At 42.3% G+C, this 23,007-nt stretch overlaps 1 protein-coding gene across 1 annotated transcript in view; it reads right to left on the minus strand.

Moving 5' to 3' along the window:
* Window positions 1-3,496: 3,496 nt before the first annotated feature.
* Window positions 3,497-23,007, minus strand: part of slc49a4 (solute carrier family 49 member 4) — a 56,353-nt gene continuing 36,842 nt past the window's right edge. The window contains exons 7-9 of the mRNA XM_053877389.1: window positions 15,056-15,183; window positions 13,210-13,392; window positions 3,497-4,462 (exon numbers count right to left, since the gene is read on the minus strand). Coding sequence (XP_053733364.1) covers window positions 4,347-4,462; window positions 13,210-13,392; window positions 15,056-15,183 — 427 coding nt within the window. The 3' untranslated portion in view covers window positions 3,497-4,346. The remainder of the gene's footprint in view (window positions 4,463-13,209; window positions 13,393-15,055; window positions 15,184-23,007) is intronic.

Below are 23,007 nucleotides of genomic sequence, written 5' to 3' on the forward strand. Positions count from 1 at the left end.
GATTAATCTCTGGAGAATTTGGGCTATCTGGCCTCGGCGGTGGGAAACAAAACATATATATAGGGAACACGAATGAGTTTTGTTGGCGACTTGATGATTTAATCTATTGTTGAGGAGGCTTAACTGCGGCCCAGGAAGTTAGTCACATTCTATTTTTATTTAATGAGATAGCCTCGGGGGCAGATTTGTGACGCAGCAGTAAGTGCAGCCGCCTCGCAGAGAGAAGGTCCTGCTACTTTTCTGACACATTCCTGAACAAATGAAACTGGCCCCTACCTTTCCTTGGCACGCCGACTGTCTCATCTTTTCTTCAGTTTTCGCTCTCTCTTGATCCAACCACTTGCTCGGAGTTCACATCTTCCACTCAGAACTCAGGAAACTAACCTATCAGAGAAGGTCTTAATAAGCAGAAGATTCCACTTCTGCTGAATGTTCATGAAACTCACATCATATTAAATTGGTTTGCTAAATGAGATGCAATAAGTTTGTTTAGCTCAACATGCCTAGCTTGATAAATGCGTCTTTATTCATCATACTAGTGGTGTGTGTGTCACCCTCAGACCTGGGTGGCCATGGGACCAAATACTGCCCTATGACACAGTAAGACTATAAAACTGACATTGTTGTTGTCTCTGACATTTTTGTCTTGTGCATTGTTTTTTATTCATTATGATGCAACCAAAACATAACTTTCTCGTTTCATTATTTTTCTTAATTTTTGTCTTTTCCGTTGGATATTTTACAAGTATTTCTTGTCCCTTAAAATACATCAGAATTGAAAGTAGATATTGAAATTAATGAGACACATCGAGAATATTTAAATGGAATATGGTTTACATGAAATAAAACACCCCAACCCAACATTTCATAATCACAGATGATGTCATTACTTTTTTATTTTATTTGGGTTTGACGGCCCCTGTCAACGGTCACATTATATAACTTGGCCCTCTACGGTCTTGCTGCCATGAAAATGGACGCTGAGCAGCTCTGTAGGCGCAGCTTCATGGGCAATGAGAGAAAGGGACTTTTGAATTAAAATTGCAGCACTTACTGCAGTTATCTAGAATGATTTCAGGTCAAGGTTTTCAGCAGGTCGGTTGAATAAACTGCTAATGTTAGTTTTTATCTGATTTTTTTTCTGCTCTGCATTTTGTGATTTCTATTTCTAAAGTATTAAATAAAGTGTGTTTTCTGCTCCTAGGATTGTGTTTTATTCGGTTGCATGTTCCGCCTCTAGAGTCATTTTCCATTTGGTTTTGTTTGTTTGTAGTCATTTGTTTTGTCTTTTAGGGTTGCATTTTCTACAGTGCATGTTTTGTTGTCTGCCTTTAGTCTGTAATATGTTTTGATTAGCAGGTAGTAGCAGAGGAGGTTTCATGAAACAGTGTCCCGATTTTCACAGGCCACCAGATAGCATTGTCTACTCTTAAATATTTGAACAACTACTTGAAATCTCACGTCATTTCTAAACCAAGGGCGCCATCTAGTAGCTTGTGAAGTTCAGGATACACAATGAACCCTGCAATACTGTTTCATGATACCACGTCTACCCTTCACTAGCTTTGATCATTGTGTTTTCTGTGTATTGTCAGTCATCTACCTTTCATTTAGTATTTTCCCCTATAAATATATTAAAAAATACATTGTCTCATCAGTTCCGAAGTTGATCAAATGTGGTCAAATCTTCAGTCTGCTGTAAATGACTCGTCCAGCACTGCAGCAGAAGAGTCCTCGAATAAAACCTTCTTCATCCAGGTTACTGCTCTGCAGGGATTGATTTCCATTTAATAAAACTAGTCTTTTTGTGAATATTACGTTTCATAAATTGGGGCTGTATCTCAATGCTGGGAGCAGAGTAGTGACACAGGGTCAATAAAGCCAGAGGAGATAATGAGGAAAATTCAAAACCAACACTCCATGCAGTGTTATAGGAGAGGTATTTGGAGGAATATATTTGACGGCTCTTCTGATCATTACAAGGCATCATCCTCTTCAGTAACCCAACCCAAGTCTGGTTCAACCACCATGTCTAGCAGAGTGTCCTGCAGCACTGGTTGATCATCCTCCATTAATTCGCATTCCAGTCCTGCATGTCACCAGCTGTAAATCACAGAGTGAAGAACCCACGCAGACCCTCATTCTTCAGTGGAGGATGAGCTCACCAGCGTGTGAGCCACAGAAGGGAGGCACCACTCTGTTGGATTTACTGGCACGCAGGGACTTGTGGGATGCATTCAAACAGTGAGATCATCTCAATGAACAGGGAGAAGGACGACCAAGGCGTGTACACTAGAACAATAACAGTGGGTGGCAGTTACATTAGGGGTTTGGTTTGATGAAAGGCTCATGTCTGCTTAAGAAGCAGGTTGGCCCGAACTTGGGGGAAAAACCCCCCTAAATGATCAGTTCCAATTGGAATGTCTAATATATGTTACCCAGTTTTCTTCAATGGTTGCACACATTCCTCACCTCAGCTTTGCAGCTGAAACGCTTCAGGTGGAAATAGGGGTGAATGTGACTCTACCTGAACACAGTAACTTGGAGACAATTATTCTCATTACCATTTGAGAGAAATCCCACTCTTTGCAGATGACTAATAATTATTAGTAGCCAGGACGTCTGATCCATCTTCAACAAAAACAAAATATTTTATTTTGAAGGCATGAAATGCTGGTGAGTATACAGTAATTTCAGTATAAAACCAATGAGACATGTTTTTTCCTATGAGTTATGATGACTTAATGAATCTTCATAAATATTTGGAGAGGTAGTGAGCTAGAGCTTCAACATTTGAACCTGTCACAATTGGGCATGAAATATGTGTTCAGAGTTGTGTGACGGCTCCTTCCAGACAGACATTTCCAGTGCTCGGAGATTCAGTTTCCACAGATGGGAATAATAATGTCGGAGCGGTTTTACACAGCAGGACCGAAAGACTGGACATACATGTTTGCGTGATGACGGGTTCATTGCATCACTTTGACACTTGAGCTTGCAAGCTATGAAACACAGACTGGAGGCAGAGTCAAGCTTCATAAATGAGCAAGCTGGAAGAAGAATTGAACACAGATGAGGTCACAGGAAGTGAGAAATGTATCTATGGCAGCTCCCTCTGGGTGTGTATAGCTATGGCTTTGGGGGACCATTTCTTGGAAACACACCTCCTTGTGGGGACCTTTTATCGGTACCCACAAGGTTAAGCCTCAATTGGAAGATGATGAATGAAGATTAATGAGACTGAAGAGGAATAGTGTTGATGTTTGACATCTTCTCAAATTAAAACAGGTATAGCCCTCTCCAGTTCTGCTGTCATTTCGGCATCCATTGGAACCAACAAAAACACTTGCTTATTCGTTGAGAAGGCTCCCAGGACAATCACTCTGACGTATGTATCTCAGATCAAGGTCAAACTGCTTTGAGATTTTGGACACCAATTGGTAAACTCACCAGATAACTCAATGAGATCATTCAGCAGACGACTGTTCTTAAAACTTAGACTTTTATTTTTCTGTTAAGGTGCAGGAGAAATCATCAACAGACACAACTTTTTCCACAGATCGCATCTGGGACCCGGCACCGCGGGAAGCCAGCAGAGTGAGGATGACCTTAAATACCCATCAGACACTCACAGGTTAGTCGCAGTGTGGACGAGAGGAAGGCAGAACACTCGGCACTGGGCCATTAAGGCAACAAGTCCAACAGTAAGACACAAGACTTCTGTGTCAAGGTCCAACAAAAGAAGAAAACAGCACCCAGCAGAGTTTTCTTTTCGTACAAAACTAGCATGAGGACATATTTCTAAAATGCCTTCTCTGGTTTTAAAGGATTTCAAGTTCCCTTCAGTTTGTTCCAGATTCACCTGGATTATCTTTTGAGTCGGCTAAAATCATTCCTCTGCAACCTGAAAGGTTCAAGTGAAGGTCAACAGCTAAAACACGTAAAAACATTAAAATGACGTCTATCTCCCCCACCCCAAATAAACATCAACAGGTCATGGTCTCCAAGTGTTCTTCAGGGGTAAAACATGATCAGAGTTTGAGTTTTAAAGCTTTAAAAAAAAGAATACATTAAAATGATGGACAGTTAGTTCACAGTCACAGTGCTGCTACAGTTGTACAGGGTGGCTGGAGAACCGAGACACCACGAGGGGGCGACACTGTCACTTAATAATCTGTAAACAATAATAATAAGATTAAGAGACAGAGAGGTGACCAGATTCAAACATCACCACAATTTACATATTTACAGTCCACAGTCTTTAAACAGTGTTCCAGTCCCTTCTTCCTTCCAGTTGTGCAATAGTTATTTTAGTTGTTGTGAAGAGTCCCAGTCCCTCGATGTTGTCAAACAGAGACAAAGACGTCCAGGTAGAGGCGGTCGTAAGACTCTCTAAAGAAGAGGACCAGGACGAGGCTGAAGAGACACGAACCTGTGAGACACCAGTTGAGCCACGATAGATCTGCAGAGACATAAGGTGTGGTCAGACTTCAGGAGATATTATGTTCAAGATCTTCAACCGCTCCTCATACCAGACAAAAAAAATTAGATTAGATTAGATTAGATTCTGTAGTAGGGCTGTGTATGGGAAGGTATCTTGCGTTCCGAAACAGCCCAATACAGGAGTGATGAAACGATACATTGCAATATGTTGCGATACTGTGGATTCAGCATCATATTGAGATGAAAGTAATCAAATCTCATGAGAACGATCAATTTAAGGGCGGAAATTGGATAATGCAGTACAATATTATGTTCATGAAAATGAGTTTATTCCAATAACGTCAGTCCAATTTGTCAATTTTTGCAAAGAGGAATTAATTGCTCCCTTAATCAACAAAATAACTCCAAAAAGTGTGCAAAAAGAACACGTCACAAAAGCAGAAGCATATCCAAATAATTTTATATCAAACATTGATGAAGCCGACTTCAATATCACACATTTCAAGTACTGGGATATTTCAGCAAATATATGAATTCAATATCTTAATATTTGGTTGTATCAATGTTTTCTTACACCCCTAGTCAATGTTATACCCATTACATCCTTCTGACCCCAAAAATACACCCCATAAAAAAAAGCTTAAGACTCAGTGGTCTTGTGCCTAATAGTCAGATTGAACCATTCAGATCCTGAGTTTGAACCACACAAAAGTCATTTACAAAAGTCATGTAAAAAGTCCCTGGACAGCAGCTTATTCTAGGACTGAAGAGTGAAGTTATCAGACTAAATTCACCACAAATATGACAAATATGCAACACTGAAGAAGCTTGATGTACTCGAGGTTACAGGAAGTTATTTACAGGAACTTTTGTCATGTCAGAAACGTTAGATTCAGTCTACAGCAATAAACACCCTGATGACATTAAACAGGTGGTTGCTGTCCATCATTAACAGTTGGGATGTTAAGATGTTTCTCCCTGAGATCAAAAGTCCACATATCAATCAGATCAATACAATTTACCACTGATAATCTCCGTTCTCATTTTGACTCAACTCCTCTGCAAAAGCTTGTTATCCTCTAGAGAAAACATCTTTTTTTTTACATTGACACTTAAAGAGCTAAAATCAGCGGCTTCTCCTTTTGTTTTTCAGATGGTTTAAACCTGGTCAGATGGTTACACTTGACTCTAGAGTATTAGTAAGGTCTCATCTACAGCATAATGCATTATGAGGACATTCATATGACAACATAATGCATTTACAAGGCTTTATAGAAGATGTGATGAATATTCATGATCAAAAATGGCAACTTATAACTATGTTTCTTTACAACTATAAGGGTTAGGGTTAGGTGGTCTTGAGTCTTTGTAACTAGAAATTTCTATTCTATTTATTTCAATTTCTAATAATAAACCTTGTCATAAGTTAGCATACATGATCATAAGCATTCATACGGTTTTACACACTCGTGCCAAGCTGATTATAATGGGAGGATGTTTACTGTGGAGCCATAACGCGACACATCCGCTGTAAACTGGGTTTCACATTGCGACTACATGAGTTTGCATTACTTAAATGTGAAAAAAAGCAAGCTATTTGAGTGTTTTGAGCTATAATTCATGCTCCTGAATACAAACTCTTACAATACATGATTCTGTTTACTGCAGCAGAAGTTTCACTTTTATATTACTTTTATTTAAGTATTACTTTTATTTAACAAAATGTAAACAGGGGACCAGGTATGTAAGCTGCTGTGCGTTCGTCATGTGTCTGATAATTCAGCAGCACTCCCACTGATCCAAACCTGAACCTAAACTGGGAACTGAGCAAGGAGTTGTGTTTTCTTGATGCACCTGAGAGAAGACACATCAAACCGTCCAGATTTTAACTCGTCAAACGTCCGGATAAATAAGATCTTCTACTCTAACAGATGAGGGAGTGATTGATAAACCTTCATAACACAGGTGAGGTGCCGCAAATGCGCTGCTCACATGCCAGACACATTCAGATGGTCAACAGAGAAAACCTGTTTTCTGGAGTGGGACCTGAAGGCACCGCAGATGGGAGCAGATTCACTATGACGCAGACGGCTGCATGCATCACAGTCCATGAGACACTCAGCAATTTAACCTAAACTCTCTCAGAACTAGAGGGAAAGTTGCTTCTCTCCTGTCTGCCCTGAATACTGTGTCGTGGAAAGTTTATCATCTCTTCTTGCTGCGAGGATTTGTCATTAGGAGGTTTTTCGTTTCGACTCAATTCGACAATTCAAACATATATTACTATTTATATGAGATAAAAAAAATATTCTAATCAACATCTAGATTTTGTTAAATTTGGTTAAATCCAAATTAAAAAATGAAATATTTACGTACCTATATGTTTACTATACAATAATCTAATGTGACAGCTACTACAACCCCAACGCTCCCGACACGGTGGTTCGGATTCTGCCAAACGTGCCATCACTTTAATAAATGATATCTGGCCTCAACCTCCTCCAGTTTTATAACCCTGGACCAACTTTCATAAAGATGTCAATCACCCCTATGGGCCATAAAGGATCACCGCTCCTTCCTCATGCTTGGACAGAACGCAATACGAGACAATGATCTTGTATCCCTCATCACTTTTATGAGGGATGATAATTTGTTGAGCTGCGAGAGGAACATGAGCGATAAATCACAGTGATCACAGGTGGAGCAGGGCCATGAAGGAGAGCGGGTGAAGAGGGGGTGGTGTGAGGAATCCTGAAGCAGCCACATTTATCAATGGAGTTTGAGCTGGACAGCTCAGGGCTGAATCTGGGTTAATGGAGTTGTGTTTATCTGACCAGCAGTCTAAGTCACCGGCCTTTGACTCAATCTGAAGACAACGTAGTTAAAGACACACTTAAAAACGTCATGTTACACACACACACACACACACACACACGTGTGAAGGTGGTCGCAAAGCCAACATGCCCTCGTTCACACAAAATCATTGGCGAGGAAAGACAAGGTATTAATGAGAGGGAGAAAGGGAAGATGGAAAATTAGAGCAAATAAAAAGGTAGAATCCTCACTGAGGGCCAATCCGGAGGATTCTCTGAATTACACAGCTTAACTTTGGAGTCAATCTTTAGATCGAAACACGCTGGAAGGACAAGAACAGATGAGCACTAATCTAACAGGACAGTTACATCACGCTGCTTTAGTTTACTTTTCACAAACACCAACAGAGTGAACAGATCGGACATCAGCACGTGCTAAAGGACCGTAGTTTGGATCTTTTTGGGATCGGGTGATCCACGATCAGCGCATATGAAGGTTTACTATCATGGAGCTGTTCACCAGCGAGGTCTCTTGACTGATTCGCTTTCAAACTGAACAGGTTGTATGGGCTCGGCTCAGCCCGAGTGCTGATGACATCGCGGGAGTACCGGACAGTTTTTCACAGAGGCAGCAGCTGCCTGGGTCAGCGGAGCACTGCAGCAGATGAAGACGCAGGCGACAGGCCTCTTACGGCCGTAATCACTCTTAATTGAGGTCAATGTGGCGTTCTAATGAAATGTGCGTGCACGAGTGTCAGAGAGACACCCACCTGAACACTGGCTCAGTGCAAAAGAACAACATCATCCATCAGCACCTGAACACCGGGGCACAGTGATGAAACACTGGCCTGTGATGGACAGTGAGGGAGTCAGAACACGCGCACTGGTGGCAGTTCGTGAGGCACCGACAGTGACCTCTCAGTCACAAGGAAACAATTACTAACAATACAACAAAGTCACACTTTGTTTCAAAAGACTTGCAATGGAGGCAGCAGGGGTGTTATACTTTACTGCCATAAACAGTAAAGGTGAGGGTCTCCTGTGGGTCGGACAAATTTCCAAAAATGATGATGTAATACATTATATTACTGTATACAAATGATACAAGTGAATATATTCCGTCCCAGACTTTTTTCAAGTTAGTCATTTGAGATTGTGACATCATTGAAGAACTGGCGCCTAAATAATAACTCGTAAAGCCTTCACATCCAGCAGATGCAATATTCTTCTTTTCTAAAGTTCTAATGAGCCAGAGAAAAAATGAAATGAAGGATTTGATGGCACTTACCACAACCACATGCGTAACATTATACAATGTTGTAGGTTGCAGAACAATGCGTCGCGAGTGGCTGACGTGTTTTAGTCATTGCTTTCATTTGATATTGCACCAAAAACTAGAATCAACTCAACAGCAGATAATTATGTAGGCTCTGAAGATATTTTAATTAAAGGGGGAAAATGTGCATCCATGACAAAAATACCAGAAAAAAAAGATGAGAATAGAAGACCAAAATAGAAAAAAAAAATATAGAAAACCTAGTCACTTTTTTCAATTACAAGGAGTGAGGCGGCACATCAGAATTCATCAGTTCGGAAGAGTGAATATTATTTGCTGGGGTCATTATTGAAGCAGGATGAGAGGAAAGATGAGCAATATGAAGCCCATTAGAATACTGCAGAGTAAAAGTTAAAATCTGATGAGGATATTAATCAGGACCGGGGAGAGATTTGGGAAAATACACACTTTATCCACGATGCTTCAAATGAAAAGAAAAAAAAAGCAGTGTATGCTCCTTGACAAAGCGCTTTCGCCCACAAAAGTTTGAGTGTACTGTCTGCTCCTACGCTTGAGCCATTCTTATAAACCAAACAGTAACAGTCTCTCCTTCCATAACACGCTAGATTGGGCCATAACATGCTAAATTGCATTTTCAAGGCAGTAAATGTAATGCACAGTAATGTCTTTTTTTTTTATTATTATGCGTTTAGTTTTAGTATCGATCTGAGTACAGATCACTCCATCAGGAACAGAACCCATATTACATTCTTCATCACTTTGGTCAGTGATCAAACCAGCAGTGGGTAAAAAACAGAATTACCGGTATATTATTTATTAATATTTCGGTTTTAGATGATTAAGGAGAGAGTCAAATTAATTGAATGTTTGTCATTAAACATTGTAGACAATCAACACATTCCATATCTGTGACAAAAGACTGAATGTTTATAATAATGCTGTTGATTTCGTCCTAATAATTGATTGCTTACATGGCATCATTGTGTTGGCAATCATAATACCAACAATGGTCCAAATGAAAAAAGCTACTGCTTGTGACAAGTGTCATTCCCTATGATAAATGTTTAAAATATGTTATATTGGTCAGATATTGTTTCATTTTTTAAACATTTATTTGGAGGAACACAATTCCTGGTAGAATATTAATAAGACAATGAGAAATTAACAGAATACCAACAAAAAAATTGGAAAGTTACATATTGAATAGGCAATGAATGACGAAAAAAGCACCAGCTGTATAGCTGCATGTGGCAGCAGGGCTGCACTTCAGCTGCCTCTGAGCTACTGTGACACCTCTACACCTATCAAGCAAAATGTATCACACTGCCTAAAAGTACATATCTAATGTGGATGTCTGCAGTTGTGGCAGAAAGAAAGCTTGTCACTGACTGGCATCAGTAGATTGTAGATGACAGTCTTCCTCACATCTGAGCCCACACTTTATGAGTTGGGAGTTCTCACAAAGTCACTCACACACACATCTTTCAGATCCACAACTCAGTTCTGAACACATCATAATTGTATAACTTCAGAAGAAGAGCAGATGAAAACTCAATTTCAGCTTGATGATCTCGCTGCTGTCACAAAACTGTCAGCTTCAGTCCCAGCACATCATACACCCGTGGGCTTCCGCACACACTCACACACCAAAGTGTATCTTAAAGCCTGTAAACAAACACGCAACATTTCTGGTATGCAAATCAACAAGACATTACTCAACAAGAAAAAATATGTGGTTGTGTGTTGCCTGCAGCTGCTCCATCTAACCGTCCGTCCATCAACACCAGCTCCCACACCATCTAATCCATGATTTATCACCAAGCTGACACACAGCCAGTCCAGAGAATTCCAAATACATCTCTGGTGAACTACAATGTCTTCATTCTTATTCTCCCCTGAGCTACTTTGCTCTCTGAGAACTTGTGAACACCTATAAAATAAAAAGCCATTCAAGTCTCTGCTCCTGAAAATGTTCAAATACCAGGCAGCCCGTCGTGCCAACAGCCGTCAAACTGAAAAGCAGCATCTGAGACATTCTGATCTGCTGCCAAAGTTCTCTGCTCACCCTCCTCGGTGTCCTTCAGAACACCTTATCAACCCGAAACATTCCTAAATGTCACATATTGAATATTATACATCATTAACATTAGCTTTAGTCATTTATATATGTGGATCTGACCTTTCGCCCGGGGGGGAGGTGACAATGCTTTCATCGTGACCTTAGGGGTCAGGTAAGGTCAAAGGTTGACAGAATATGAAGTAAAACCAACTCAGGCTGACAGCATATTGAGGCCAACCTGACCACAGAAGTTGACTCAACGAGAGTTCTGTTAACTATAGTTCTGTTTTCATCTGTATGGAAATTCAAACATAATCTGAAATAAGAATGCATCGACTAGTCGACCCTTTAAATTAGTCGCTGATGGGTTCATTAGTCAACTAGTTATGATGTCATTGTTCTCTTAGCAAAATCTATCATAAGACACATCAAAGGACACATAACTCACATTAAATATAAAGTTTCAAAGCAACATTAAACAGCATACAAGTCTACAACAATTTGCAAATGTATTTTAATTCATATTTATTTACAACTATTTACAACAATTGGTCATTTCGTATGCTGACTAGTTGATTAGTCATGTCTTGCCAATAATCAAAATAATAAATAGTTCCAGTCCTAATCTGATAGTTTTGCATGCACAAACTGTCATGACACACTTCCGCAGTGCGACCGCTCAAACACACACCATATTCACCTGCACATAAAAACTCATCCCATCTTCTCAGGAGAATGACTCCTGAACGATTGGAGCCTTTAAAGACATCCAGTTTCTGAAAACAGAAAATGGTGTACGGCTCAAACATAATAAGCTACTTCACTGAGAGGCAGGAAGGCGGAAGGAGAGCAGGGATGGAAACCAAGTTTGGGCCATTGGTCGGTGTTGACTGAAGTGATTCAGACAGTGAGTTTGTTTCCGTTGGTAGGCTGGTTGGCAGAGTCTAATGAGGCTTGGAACAACATTACTTTCAGTTTCTAACTTGTTTCGAGTCCTATACCAGCTAACCACATTTGGACACCACATCCTCAATTGGCAGCTAAAGTCAGCAAAAGAAGGAAAGTTTGCTTGTAAATATGTAAAACAGTTTCATCATCTCAGCTTGTTAAAGTCATTTTAGAGCACTCTACCATTTTATGATGTTGAAAATAGGCAAAAAGTCACAGTTGTGTTGAATAACTGACAGATAATGAAAGTGAGATTTATCCTGGAAAAAGGATGATAGCACTCACTTGGAACAACTCTACACCTGGAAAATTGAATCAAACTCTGGGGACCTGACTGCTCACTACCTTGCAACAAATTTCTCAATTTCAATGTGGCATCATTGGGTGAACAGTTTTCTTATTCTACCCTACTTCGCAGTTTGTTTTGGCATTTTTCATTTTATTAAGAGGCCCATTTCTTAATTTACATCTCCCCTTTTTATTATATATTTTATTATTATAGTATTTCTTTTCCATTATATTTATTTAAAAAGTGACCTTACATGCAGAATTTTAAATACAATTACTCATAAAGAGAACCTGTTCTGTCTCCTTAGATTGAGTCCATCTTATTGCATCTTGACCTGAAATCAGACTTCACATTGCAGGGTAACTTATTTGTACATTGTTTTAGTACAATTATTACATTTACACGTTATTTGAATTGGTACAATCAGGTTGGAAACGACAGTATATACTGCAATGATGAGGCTGCTTTGGTAACATAGATGTCACATAGAAGTCCACAGAGTAAACAAGAAGAGGACTCCAGGGGTGACCTGGGGTCTTTTAATAATAAAAAAAAAGTTCACTTTCCAGGGTGCCCGGCAGGATTTTTTTAGAACAGCGGCCCAAGTGATAGAGAAACAAAGGGGGACGAGAAGTTCTGACTTGAGTTCTGTGAGCAATGGACTTCAGTCATCATGATGTTTCTTTCGGGCCTTCCCATGAATAACACAGCAAAAACCGTCACTTCCATACTGTGTTATGTGTTATCCGTTTGTTTTGGAGTTTCCACTTTGTTTTGATATGTTTGATCAAGTGAGAGTTCATCTCTAAAAAAGAAATTATTTTTCTGATGGTATGATGGCTCTCATTTAAGCCATGGCGATGCATGTGACTGCTTTTAATGACAATACTGGCTGTGGGACAGGAAAGACACAAACCAGTCAGCAGCCTATGTAAAATGTGTGATTTATGGTTACAAAGGGTGGATAAACTCAAATGTATACATTCAGTCCAGTTTGCTCAGCGCATTGACGCGGAAGTTAGAGAGCAAATCATCTTGTGCTCAAATATTTTACTTCTCAAAGACATCTATCTCCTGGCAGAAGCAGCAAAGTAGCACACATTATGGCAGCTCTTCCACTGCGGGGCCAATATGTCACATCAATCCTGACTAAAAATTGTATCAGCAAGGAAGTGTCAATCCAGTCAGATAGTAATTTTCCACTATCCACCTTTTATTGACAGAGAATTCTAGAGTATGATTGGACAAAAGGCTGTGTTTGCTTAGATGAGTCCTTGAAGAGAATAGGAAACTTTGACACAATGAATATAATTCTGTATCCACCGTCATAAGCAGCTGAGGTAGCGAAGCCCAAACTCACCTGTGCAATAGAAGGTGAGGAAGAATAGCAGCAGGCCAGTGACCAAGTTTCCCAGGAATGTGACAACCCCACACGTGATGCCTTCAGGAACCGGGTACACCGTTTCTATGAAAAGTTCGAAGAATATGGGCACGCTGCTGTTGATGAAGATGCCCATCAGGATGCAGGAAGTATACAGGATGGCTGTGGAGACAAGACAGAAACAGAGACACTTTACGGGACGACATCTGATGATTTATGCCAGGCGCAACACTTCCTACAGTATAATTTATCCACAGCAGCGCAGAGATTGATGATAATCCCTCATTCTGAAGTAACACTTTACCTCAACCCCTCAGAGGACCATTTACCGGAGACAAAAGAGTCAAGGCAGCAAGTAAACAATATACACAGGACTGGTGGAGCATTTTCTTATAACAAGGTCATGGCATCAATTGTGAGAGATGCAAAAAGAGATCCAAAGCTACATTTTTATGCTTGTATGCAAGTGCAGTGCAAGTCAAATCAGCAGTACAAACAAGGCACCCCGAAGTAACTCTGGCCTTTTTCCAAGCATACTCTCTAAAACACAAACACAATGTTGTACCACCTTAGTTGAGGACTCAACTAAGCCAAGCGCCACTCCTCTCTATTCTGCTAATGAAGCAGTAGAATGTGAGCGGTCGCACAAACTGCTTTGTGTTCATTTGCATCACCTAGTGTCAACTGGCAGAGATGTCCTCAGTGCTTAAGGTGTCCCCTACTGCGGGATTCTGACCCCTATGAAGAGATGTTTTTGTCAACATGCACACAAAAAGATAATATCTGCAGTATGTCTAGGTTATTACCGCTGAATCAACCCTATGTACGAGTAATTCATTCCTATCACCTCAGTGTGCCGATTCTGAAGAACCAAGAGGAAAAGAAAAAAAATACAAATGGGGGATTCAAATCGCAGCAGTCGAATTATACCATTTATTTCCATGTCGATTGTGATCTTTTTCAATAATAAAGCAGTCTCATCTCATCTTTCATACTTCTACTAAAATGACTAAAATGTGATGAAAGTGTTGACCTTTTCAGATATTCAAAGGATAAAGATCAGTAGGTGTCAGCTGATCGCAGATAGGAGGCAGCTTCCTTCCGTATGGGCCTATGAGTCCTAGAAACACTTGAAAATGGCATACGTGCACTGACACTTAATTAAAATGTTTTTCAAGTGTCAGTTGTTAGATTGTAAGGAAGGGCTTTAATGGTTGTTTGGTTTATGAATGGATCTTGGACATCTTGGACAGAAACAGCAGAGGACTTTGGCAGGTTTGCTGACAGAACATAACCACACACTTGTATAAGCTGCTAGGTGGATGTAGCAGACAGGGACTCCTGGGAGTCAGTGCCAGGTTGAGCAGAATGACGATGGATGATGATGGTCACATCCAATAGCTCTCTGTGACACACAGTGATGCTAATTGTTTGCTGCCAGGGTTCCAGCTAAACACCACAAATTGATTCAACAGCAATTTTGTTGGTTTAAACAAAATGCTGCTTTCAGAGACTGCAGCTTCAGTCGTGGACTACAGTTATCCATCAATCTGTAGGACACTGAAGGTGAGATCAAAGACTGGACGAAGTGCGGCCTCTCTCATCCACATTAAGTCAGCAGTAGCTACAGCACATGACTGGCTTGACTAAATATCTTTTTTTTTAAACAAAAAAATGAGCAAAAACCCACATCATACTGAACCCTATGGGTTAGGAATGGGATGGCACTTTAGTTCATGAATGAGTCATGGCAAGTGATGCAAATACTTTAAGTAATACAGTGTATCATGATGATAGATGTATGTTAGGCTGAAGTGATTCTCACCTGCAGTCGAGGGAAGGTGAGTGACTCTGCTCAGGCAGGTGAGCGTGAACCAGGTAGAAGCTAGTGATGCACCTGCCAACATCAGCACCAGGATCAGCTTCAGCATCCCACGGATGGAATCAGCAAACCTTGAGAGGTACAGTTGTGAATATTATTTGAAAATACTCTGGAGATCTCTTTTTACAATGGTCAAGAGAATATATCTTTATTCATTCATTCATTCATTCATTCAACACATTGTTGGGCAACAAATTCAAGCGCCATTTGAGGGCTACACAGCGACTTGACGTCATCTTGTCATCCGTTTACCCCCAAGATGATGATAAATTATCCAAAAAGACGACACCCTTCAGGCTAGATCCAGTCTTAAAAAGATCAACAATACACATGAGATGCAAAACAGCTGCTTTGTAAACAACACACATCTCGTATTGTCATGTTAAACAGCACAGTTTGATGTTTTGAGTCATAATCTATTTGATGCGAGAGGCATTGTCTCGGAGAGAAGTCACATCATATCCTCTTCCAATTGTTTTCGTGTCAGTTGTGCTGCTCATTACTCGAGATATTCCAGAAGTCGAGTCAATTTGTCTCACCAGCTAAGCAGGCAAATTTTAGACAAGCATTATATTATATCGCAGAAGACAAGGCCTACCCACACTCTCTGGAGCGTTTTGCCCTCTTGCTCTCTCTAAACCTTCATTAACGCCTCCCTCCACCTCAGGGAATGATGGAACAGAAGCCAGCAACACAAGCAGATGCTAATTGCAACTGTTTTGATGCTCACAAAAGCATACTTAAGAGAAGAGCTCCTCCACACCTGTTAAGTTTGTTGAGCCGATGATAGTGATCGGTTCGAATGTTCAGGAATGATCAAGGAATATCAGCCTCAGCTGGATAAAGAGAACACTGCTGTTCCTACCGGATGTTCTGGTGCGGCAAGTAAACATGGCATTTAGCGTCTTCAGAAACCTCATGACTGTCATCTTAAGCCAACAGTAGATAACCTGCTTCTTCAGCAGCGTGTCAGTTACATCTTGACTTCGAATGTCATTCTTCATAGAACCAATTCTGTCTACTGGTCATCATCACCCCCTTCAGACTACGAAGACTTGTGGGGAGCAGTCCAGTCCATCCCAGAATTATCAGACAGAAGAGGGCGCCACCACAGACAGATGACCAGTCTGTCACAGCAGGTGCAGAGACTGTATCATGGATCAGGATCACTGTATACTAGAATGTACCTGCTCTATTGTGGTCGGGTGTCATTGCCCACCGCTTAAAAAAAAAATAAAGCAAATCAGAATTGACCATCTGCCACTGACTGCCTCACACATCCCCCCGATCAGCACCCAAGCCATAGAGGAAGCAAACACTTAGCCAGCTTGCAGCCAAACCCCAAATTATTTGCTGAGAGGATCACAGCCTACTGCTCCCATATCATTTCCAATCTAAAGTACTCCATTCAAAATCCTGGAAGCTTTATTCATTTACTCCACTACACCGCTATGATGCACAGAGTTGCTGGCCTAAATCACAACTGTTTCCTTTACAGTTATGGCTGAAGATGCAGTAAGTTGAAAAGGTTAGCTGTTGAACTAGTCTTAACTGCGGTGGGTTCATTTTGTTTGACTTTTCTGCGGCATTATTGAAAAGATAAATCTTGAAATACTTTCTTCATTTACAACAATAATAATGTTATCTAATATTTAAACACCGTGTCTCGGACACTCGGGTGAAGAGAGGGGCAGAGCTGTCAACCGATCACCACCTAGTGGTGAGTGCGATCCGCTGGCAGGGGAGGAAGCCGGTCAGACCGGGCAGGCCCAAACGTATTGTGAGGGTCTGCTGGGAATGCCTGGCGGAACCCACTGTCAGTGGGGTCTTTAACTCCCACCTTCGGGAGAGTTTCTCCCAGATCCCGAGGGAGGTAGGTGACATGGAGTCTGAGTCTTGTCAGTGCGGCTGCACGTAGTTGTGGTCGCAAGGTCTCCGGTGCCTGTCGTGGCGGCAATCCCCGAACCCGGTGGTGGACACCGAAAGTAAGGGATGCCGTCAGGCTGAAGAAGGAGTCCTATCGGGTCTTGATGGCCTGTGGGACTCCTGAGGCAGCTGACGTGTACCGGCAGGCCAGGCGTGCCGCCTCCCGTGCAGTCCTGGAGGCAAAAACTCGTGTCTGGGAGGAGTTCGGAGAGGCCATGGAGGAGGATTATTGGTCGGCCTCGAAGAAATTCTGGCAAACCGTCCGTCGCCTCAGAAGGGGGAAGCAGTGCCTCACCAGTGCTGTTTACAGCGAGGGTGGGAGACTGCTGACCTCGACTGGTGATGTTGTCGGGCGGTGGAAAGAATACTTCGAGGGTCTCCTCAATCCCGTCGTCACGTCTTCCACTCAGGAAGCGGGGACTGAGGACTCGGATGGCTCTCTCATCACCCGGGCTGAAGTCACCGAGGTTGTTCGTAAGCTCCTCGGTGGTAGGGCCCCGGGAGTGGATGAGATCCGTCCGGAGTATCTGAAGTCCCTGGATGTGGTAGGGCTGTCGTGGCTGACACGTCTCTGCAACATCGCGTGGCAGTCGAGGACAGTGCCTCTGGATTGGCAGACCGGGGTGGTGGTCCCCCTGTTTAAGAAGGGGGACCGGAGGGTGTGTTCCAACTATAGGGGGATCACACTCCTCAGCCTCCCTGGAAAGGTCTATTCCAGGGTACTAGAGAGGAGACTTCGGCCAATAGTCGAACCTCGGATCCAGGAGGAACAGTGTGGTTTTCGTCCCGGTCGTGGAACACTGGACCAGCTCTATACCCTCCATCGGGTGCTCGAGGGTTCATGGGAGTTCGCCCAACCAGTCCACATGTGCTTTGTGGATTTGGAGAAGGCGTTCGACCGTGTCCCTCGCAATGTCCTGTGGGGGGTGCTCCGGGAATATGGGGTGCGGGACCCTCTGCTAGGGGCTGTCCGCTCCTTGTATGACCGGAGCAGGAGCATGGTTCGCATTGCCGGCAGTAAATCAGACCTGTTCCCGGTGCATGTTGGTCTCCGCCAGGGCTGCCCTTTGTCACCGGTTCTGTTCATCACTTTTATGGACAGAATTTCTAGGCGTAGCCAGGGGTCGGAGGGGATCCGGTTCGGGAACCACAGAATTTCATCTCTGCTATTTGCGGACGATGTTGTTCTGCTGGCCTCATCGGACCGGGACCTTCAGCATGCGCTGGGTCGGTTTGCAGCCGAGTGTGAAGCGGCCGGGATGAGGATCAGCACCTCCAAGTCTGAGGCCATGGTTCTCGACCGGAACACGGTGGTTTGCTCTCTCCAGGTTGGTGGAGAGTTCTTGCCTCAAGTGGCGGAGTTTAAGTATCTCGGGGTCTTGTTCTCGAGTGAGGGAAAAAGGGAGCGTGAGATTGATAGACGGGTTGGTGCAGCGGCAGCAGTGATGCGGTCGCTGTATCGGACCGTCGTGGTGAAGAGAGAGCTGAGTCACAAGACAAAGCTCTCGATTTACCGATCGATCTACGTTCCCACCCTCACCTATGGTCACGAGCTTTGGGTAGTGACCGAAAGGATGAGATCGCGGATACAAGCGGCTGAGATGAGTTTCCTCCGCAGGGTGGCTGGGCGCACCCTTAGAGATAGGGTGAGGAGTTCGGTCATCCGGGAGGAGCTCGGGGTGGAGCCGCTGCTCCTCCACATCGAGAGGAACCAGCTGAGGTGGCTCGGGCATCTGATGCGGATGCCCCCTGGACGCCTCCCTGGGGAGGTGTTCCGGGCATGTCCTACCAGGAGGAGACCCCGGGGAAGACCCAGGACTCGCTGGAGAGATTATGTCTCCGGTCTGGCCTGGGAAACGCCTCGGGATCCCCCGGGAGGAGCTGGAGGAGGTTTGTGCGGACCGGGAAGTTTGGGCTTCCCTGCTCCGAATGCTGCCTCTGCGACCCGACCCGGGATAAGCGGCAGAAGAAGGTGAAGGTGAAGGTAATATTTAAACACAAGCCGAATGAATAGTAAACTTTCACACAGCCCTCTATCCTTCCTCTCTTAGTTCACACATACTAATGAACAGTGCCAGTTAGCTGATATATGAATCAACAGGTGTGACATTTCTGCTGTTTTAATGGCATACTGACTGATTTAAAGACACTGTCTTTGAAAAGCTAGAACATTCTGCTGGGATGTTCCACTACCTCGCCCTTCTCTCTCCGACGTGAAGGCACGACAACACTCATAGGACAATGAAGGCATCAGGCCACACAGCCTCGTTCCACAACATATCAGATGAGAATGCAAACAATGCTCTCACTTGTCCCAGGCCTCATTTTGCCAGTGGTGTTTTTCTTTGTAGCTTTCACAACCTGTGTGAAAGTCACCATCAACTAACAGCCATGTGCCAGGGTCACACAATTAAACAGCTGACAGATTCTTTGTCAAATGTCATCATGATGGGTGCCACGCTGCGACATATCTGTCTGCTGTTTCCTGATCCCCCAGTGTGAATCAGACAATTTGATATTAGCCAGCAGCACAGCCGTCTGCTATGACAAGTGCTAATCGCATTCCAGGAGAAGTTTGACTCAGCCAAAGTAATAGCCACAACACAATACCTGCAGCACAAGAGGCAATTGAGACGGGTCATTTTGCTCCCCTGATGGCAAACAGGATAGTGGCAATGTGATGACTTGAGGGAAAAGTACAACAAATGGCCAAGAATAACTCAGATCTGGACATGAACATCTCAAGGCAGCTTTAGCCAGAAAGAAAAGGCCAAAATTCAGTCCAGCACAATGAATCAAAACTGGATCTCCCGGTGGCTAAGGCCATCAGCAGGGCTACCCTCTCTGTTTCCTACCTCTTTAGCTTTGACAACATTCCATCTGTAACTAAGCAAGCTTAAAATAGTTAATTCAAGTTCAAACGTTTTGAATTGTAAGAATTTGCCCACTTGCAATATCAAATGTGAGGCTTTCCATTTCTCCTCATTGCCGTCTTCACATCCAGGGACTTCAAATCCAAGTTTAGAAATCACCCGAGGAATTTAGAGTGGAAGAGGAATGATGTTGCAGTTCGCATATTAATTTTTAACTTACTAACCAAACACCATCAGTGTTTCTCCACGGAAACACTCCACACTTCACCTTTGCCGAGCCCATCCAACAAAGATTCAGTTATTGATATGATGCTGTGTTTTCTTCCAAAGAGCATGTAACAGGAAGATGTTAAAGCATTTAAAAAAGCGTCTTAAACACCAAATATGTGGGTCTCCTTTTGTTGCTAGAAATATCATAGCATAATTATGCTCAATGTTACATACAGATCCAGATACAGTGGAGCCTTCTGTCCACGTTCTGCATTCATTTTGTTGGAATTACTGCATGTTTCCAAAAAGCTTACAGATACAACCAAATTGAGCAGAACCACTGGAAACCATGGGGGCAGTGTTGCTCTTACTACCCAATACAAAGCTCTATGAGACACGAGAAGACATAACAATTGCAGAAATTCTCTGTCCTCCAGTTGCAAAATATTTAATGGGCTTACCGACCACAACTCCCACAAATGTGCCTCAGTTTTCCTCTTTTGTACAAGAGTTACACTATAAATACTTCTTCCATAGTTGCCATATATTTTTTGGAGCTTGTTGTTATAAATTACTGGCACCAGGCTGCACTCCTTGGTGGATATATTGGTGAACAGCAATACTAATGTAAAGAACGCATCGAAGAATGTGGTCAGTGACAATAACATTGTTTGAATGAAGGATGGGAACATTTTATATCACAGTATTTTGCACTGGCTCACTGTGTAAATGCCTCACTAGTGTCCTTGAATAGGAAAAACATCTTAGTAAGGGAATAATACCACTGGACAGATGACTTAAGCTGTGACAAATGTACCAAAACTGAAGGCCTCAGAATTTAGGTCATTTCAGGACTAGTTTATGCCTCATAATCTTGTTATAATTAAACCATTTTACAAACACATAAATACACTGAAAAATGAATTTGATAACACTGTTAAATGTACATGATTATTAGCGACACAATACAATGTCTGAAGAAATTAGTGTTGTGAATGCAACGCGTGTGTGTGGCGTTTGTGAAGCCGAGTGTGTCTACAAAACTGGAAAAAATCATCTGTCTAGGACGCATCTTCCAACAAAAAAAACAAAAAAAAAAAACAATTGATTGTGAAACCAAATGACAAGACAACAGAGTGGTACCTGGTGAGTGGAGGGAAAAATAGAAATGAGCTGTGACTGAAGACAACACTCAAACCCACAAGTACTTGTTTTGCATTTAGACAGAGCTCAACTGGCTCTTTTAGTGTGAAAACAGCAATGAAGCCATAATGAGCTCCATCAAGCTTCTCGACCCCTCCTGAGGTTTCTGCTGGAAGAAATGTATTGAAATTGATTGTATCTGTTATCTTGTTTTTTGGTTACAGTGTGTGACCACAGGTGAGGGCAGGTATGAAGCTCGCTCTGATCAATACAAAGCCTTCAGGACTGGAGACTGCACCTAGCTGTCTGTTGATGTCGTGCTTCATCATTCTCTCACCCTTGAAGACCCAGGAACACTTGAACTTGGAAATAACTCATCGTGCATTCTATGGATTTGTCATCCTTTTTCCACTGTTACAAACTTCTTCAAAATATCAAGTTGGTGCCAACAAACGAAAAAATGACTCCAATGCCTCGAGGGCTCTGAGGAACCCGTATTCTCTCACAAGCCTGGAGGCATCACCATTGACGAGAAGAAGACATCAACAAGGGAGCTAAATAGTTTCTATCGGAAGGTCATCATTCAGAAAGAATGATCATTTCAATCATTTGGACCCACATAGTGAACAAAACGTATCTCTTATGTTGACCACTTCCACATCTTGACCCACTCACACTTCACTGAAACAGCTCATATTAAATGTAGGTATTATTTGGATTAAGAAAAACACTTGCTGTGTAGCATTAAACATTAACCAGACATTAACTGCAACAACCAGAGCAAATGTTGCATAGCAAAGTCAAAGTTGTATTCAATTTAACTATAAACTGGTGCCACAAAAAGAATACAATCAATCCCTCCAGTGGCTCGGACTCCATGTGATCAACACCAGTCATTCAACAGCTCTGTTTGCATTCGCCTTCATCTTGTGATGCTAAAAGCTTCATTGATTAACAGGAGGAGTTATGGGCTCATTTCCCTGATTACTACCTTAAAAAAATGCTGGCAAGTGCTGATTGGGCCCCTGCCCCTGATAAACAAATAACCACCAGGGCAGGATTGCATCCGTCGCTTTTGCTCACTCAGCACTTTGTCTGAGCAATGGCAGCTTGTCATCCATCAATGTAGGTGAAGTGGCAGTTGAATTAGCATCACTTCCCTTCACTCTGTCACAGAGACTCGACTGGTAGATTGTGATTTTTCAAAAGAGCAGAGCAAAAGAAGACAAAAAAAAAACATCTGGAGTACGCAAAACGACAAAATGCATTTCAGGGACAGTTAAGTTAAAAATCAACAAGCAGAAATGGGGAAATGTGCTCTAATACTATCACACATGACTGAGGCAAAATAACTTGCTATAGTTGATATCACCTTGATGTTTCGGCAGTGGAACGGGGGGCGGAGCATGATACCCGTTCATTGGTTTGAATCCCACCTTTCCTCGTGTGAATCTATACCAGTGATCATGGTGGTGATGGTATAATAACAAGTAATGGACGTAATAACAGGAGTAAAGAGTAAATGATGTTCAGACGGATTGTATGAAAATCAGACTGAGGGTTATATTCTGGGATAAAATACAGTGTTTTATTCTTTTAGCTGAACTTAGTGGGCATCAAATTTGATCATAATTTATTTATCAAACCTCTGCAGATATACCAACTGTATAATGTATGCCTGCCAAAAACTAAGACAGTTGCACATGTCATTTTTTTGTCTTTATTATGGCCATTATTCTAACC

The sequence above is a fragment of the Synchiropus splendidus genome, chromosome 10 (genome assembly GCF_027744825.2).
Source record: "Synchiropus splendidus isolate RoL2022-P1 chromosome 10, RoL_Sspl_1.0, whole genome shotgun sequence".
Taxonomy (NCBI): domain Eukaryota; kingdom Metazoa; phylum Chordata; class Actinopteri; order Syngnathiformes; family Callionymidae; genus Synchiropus; species Synchiropus splendidus.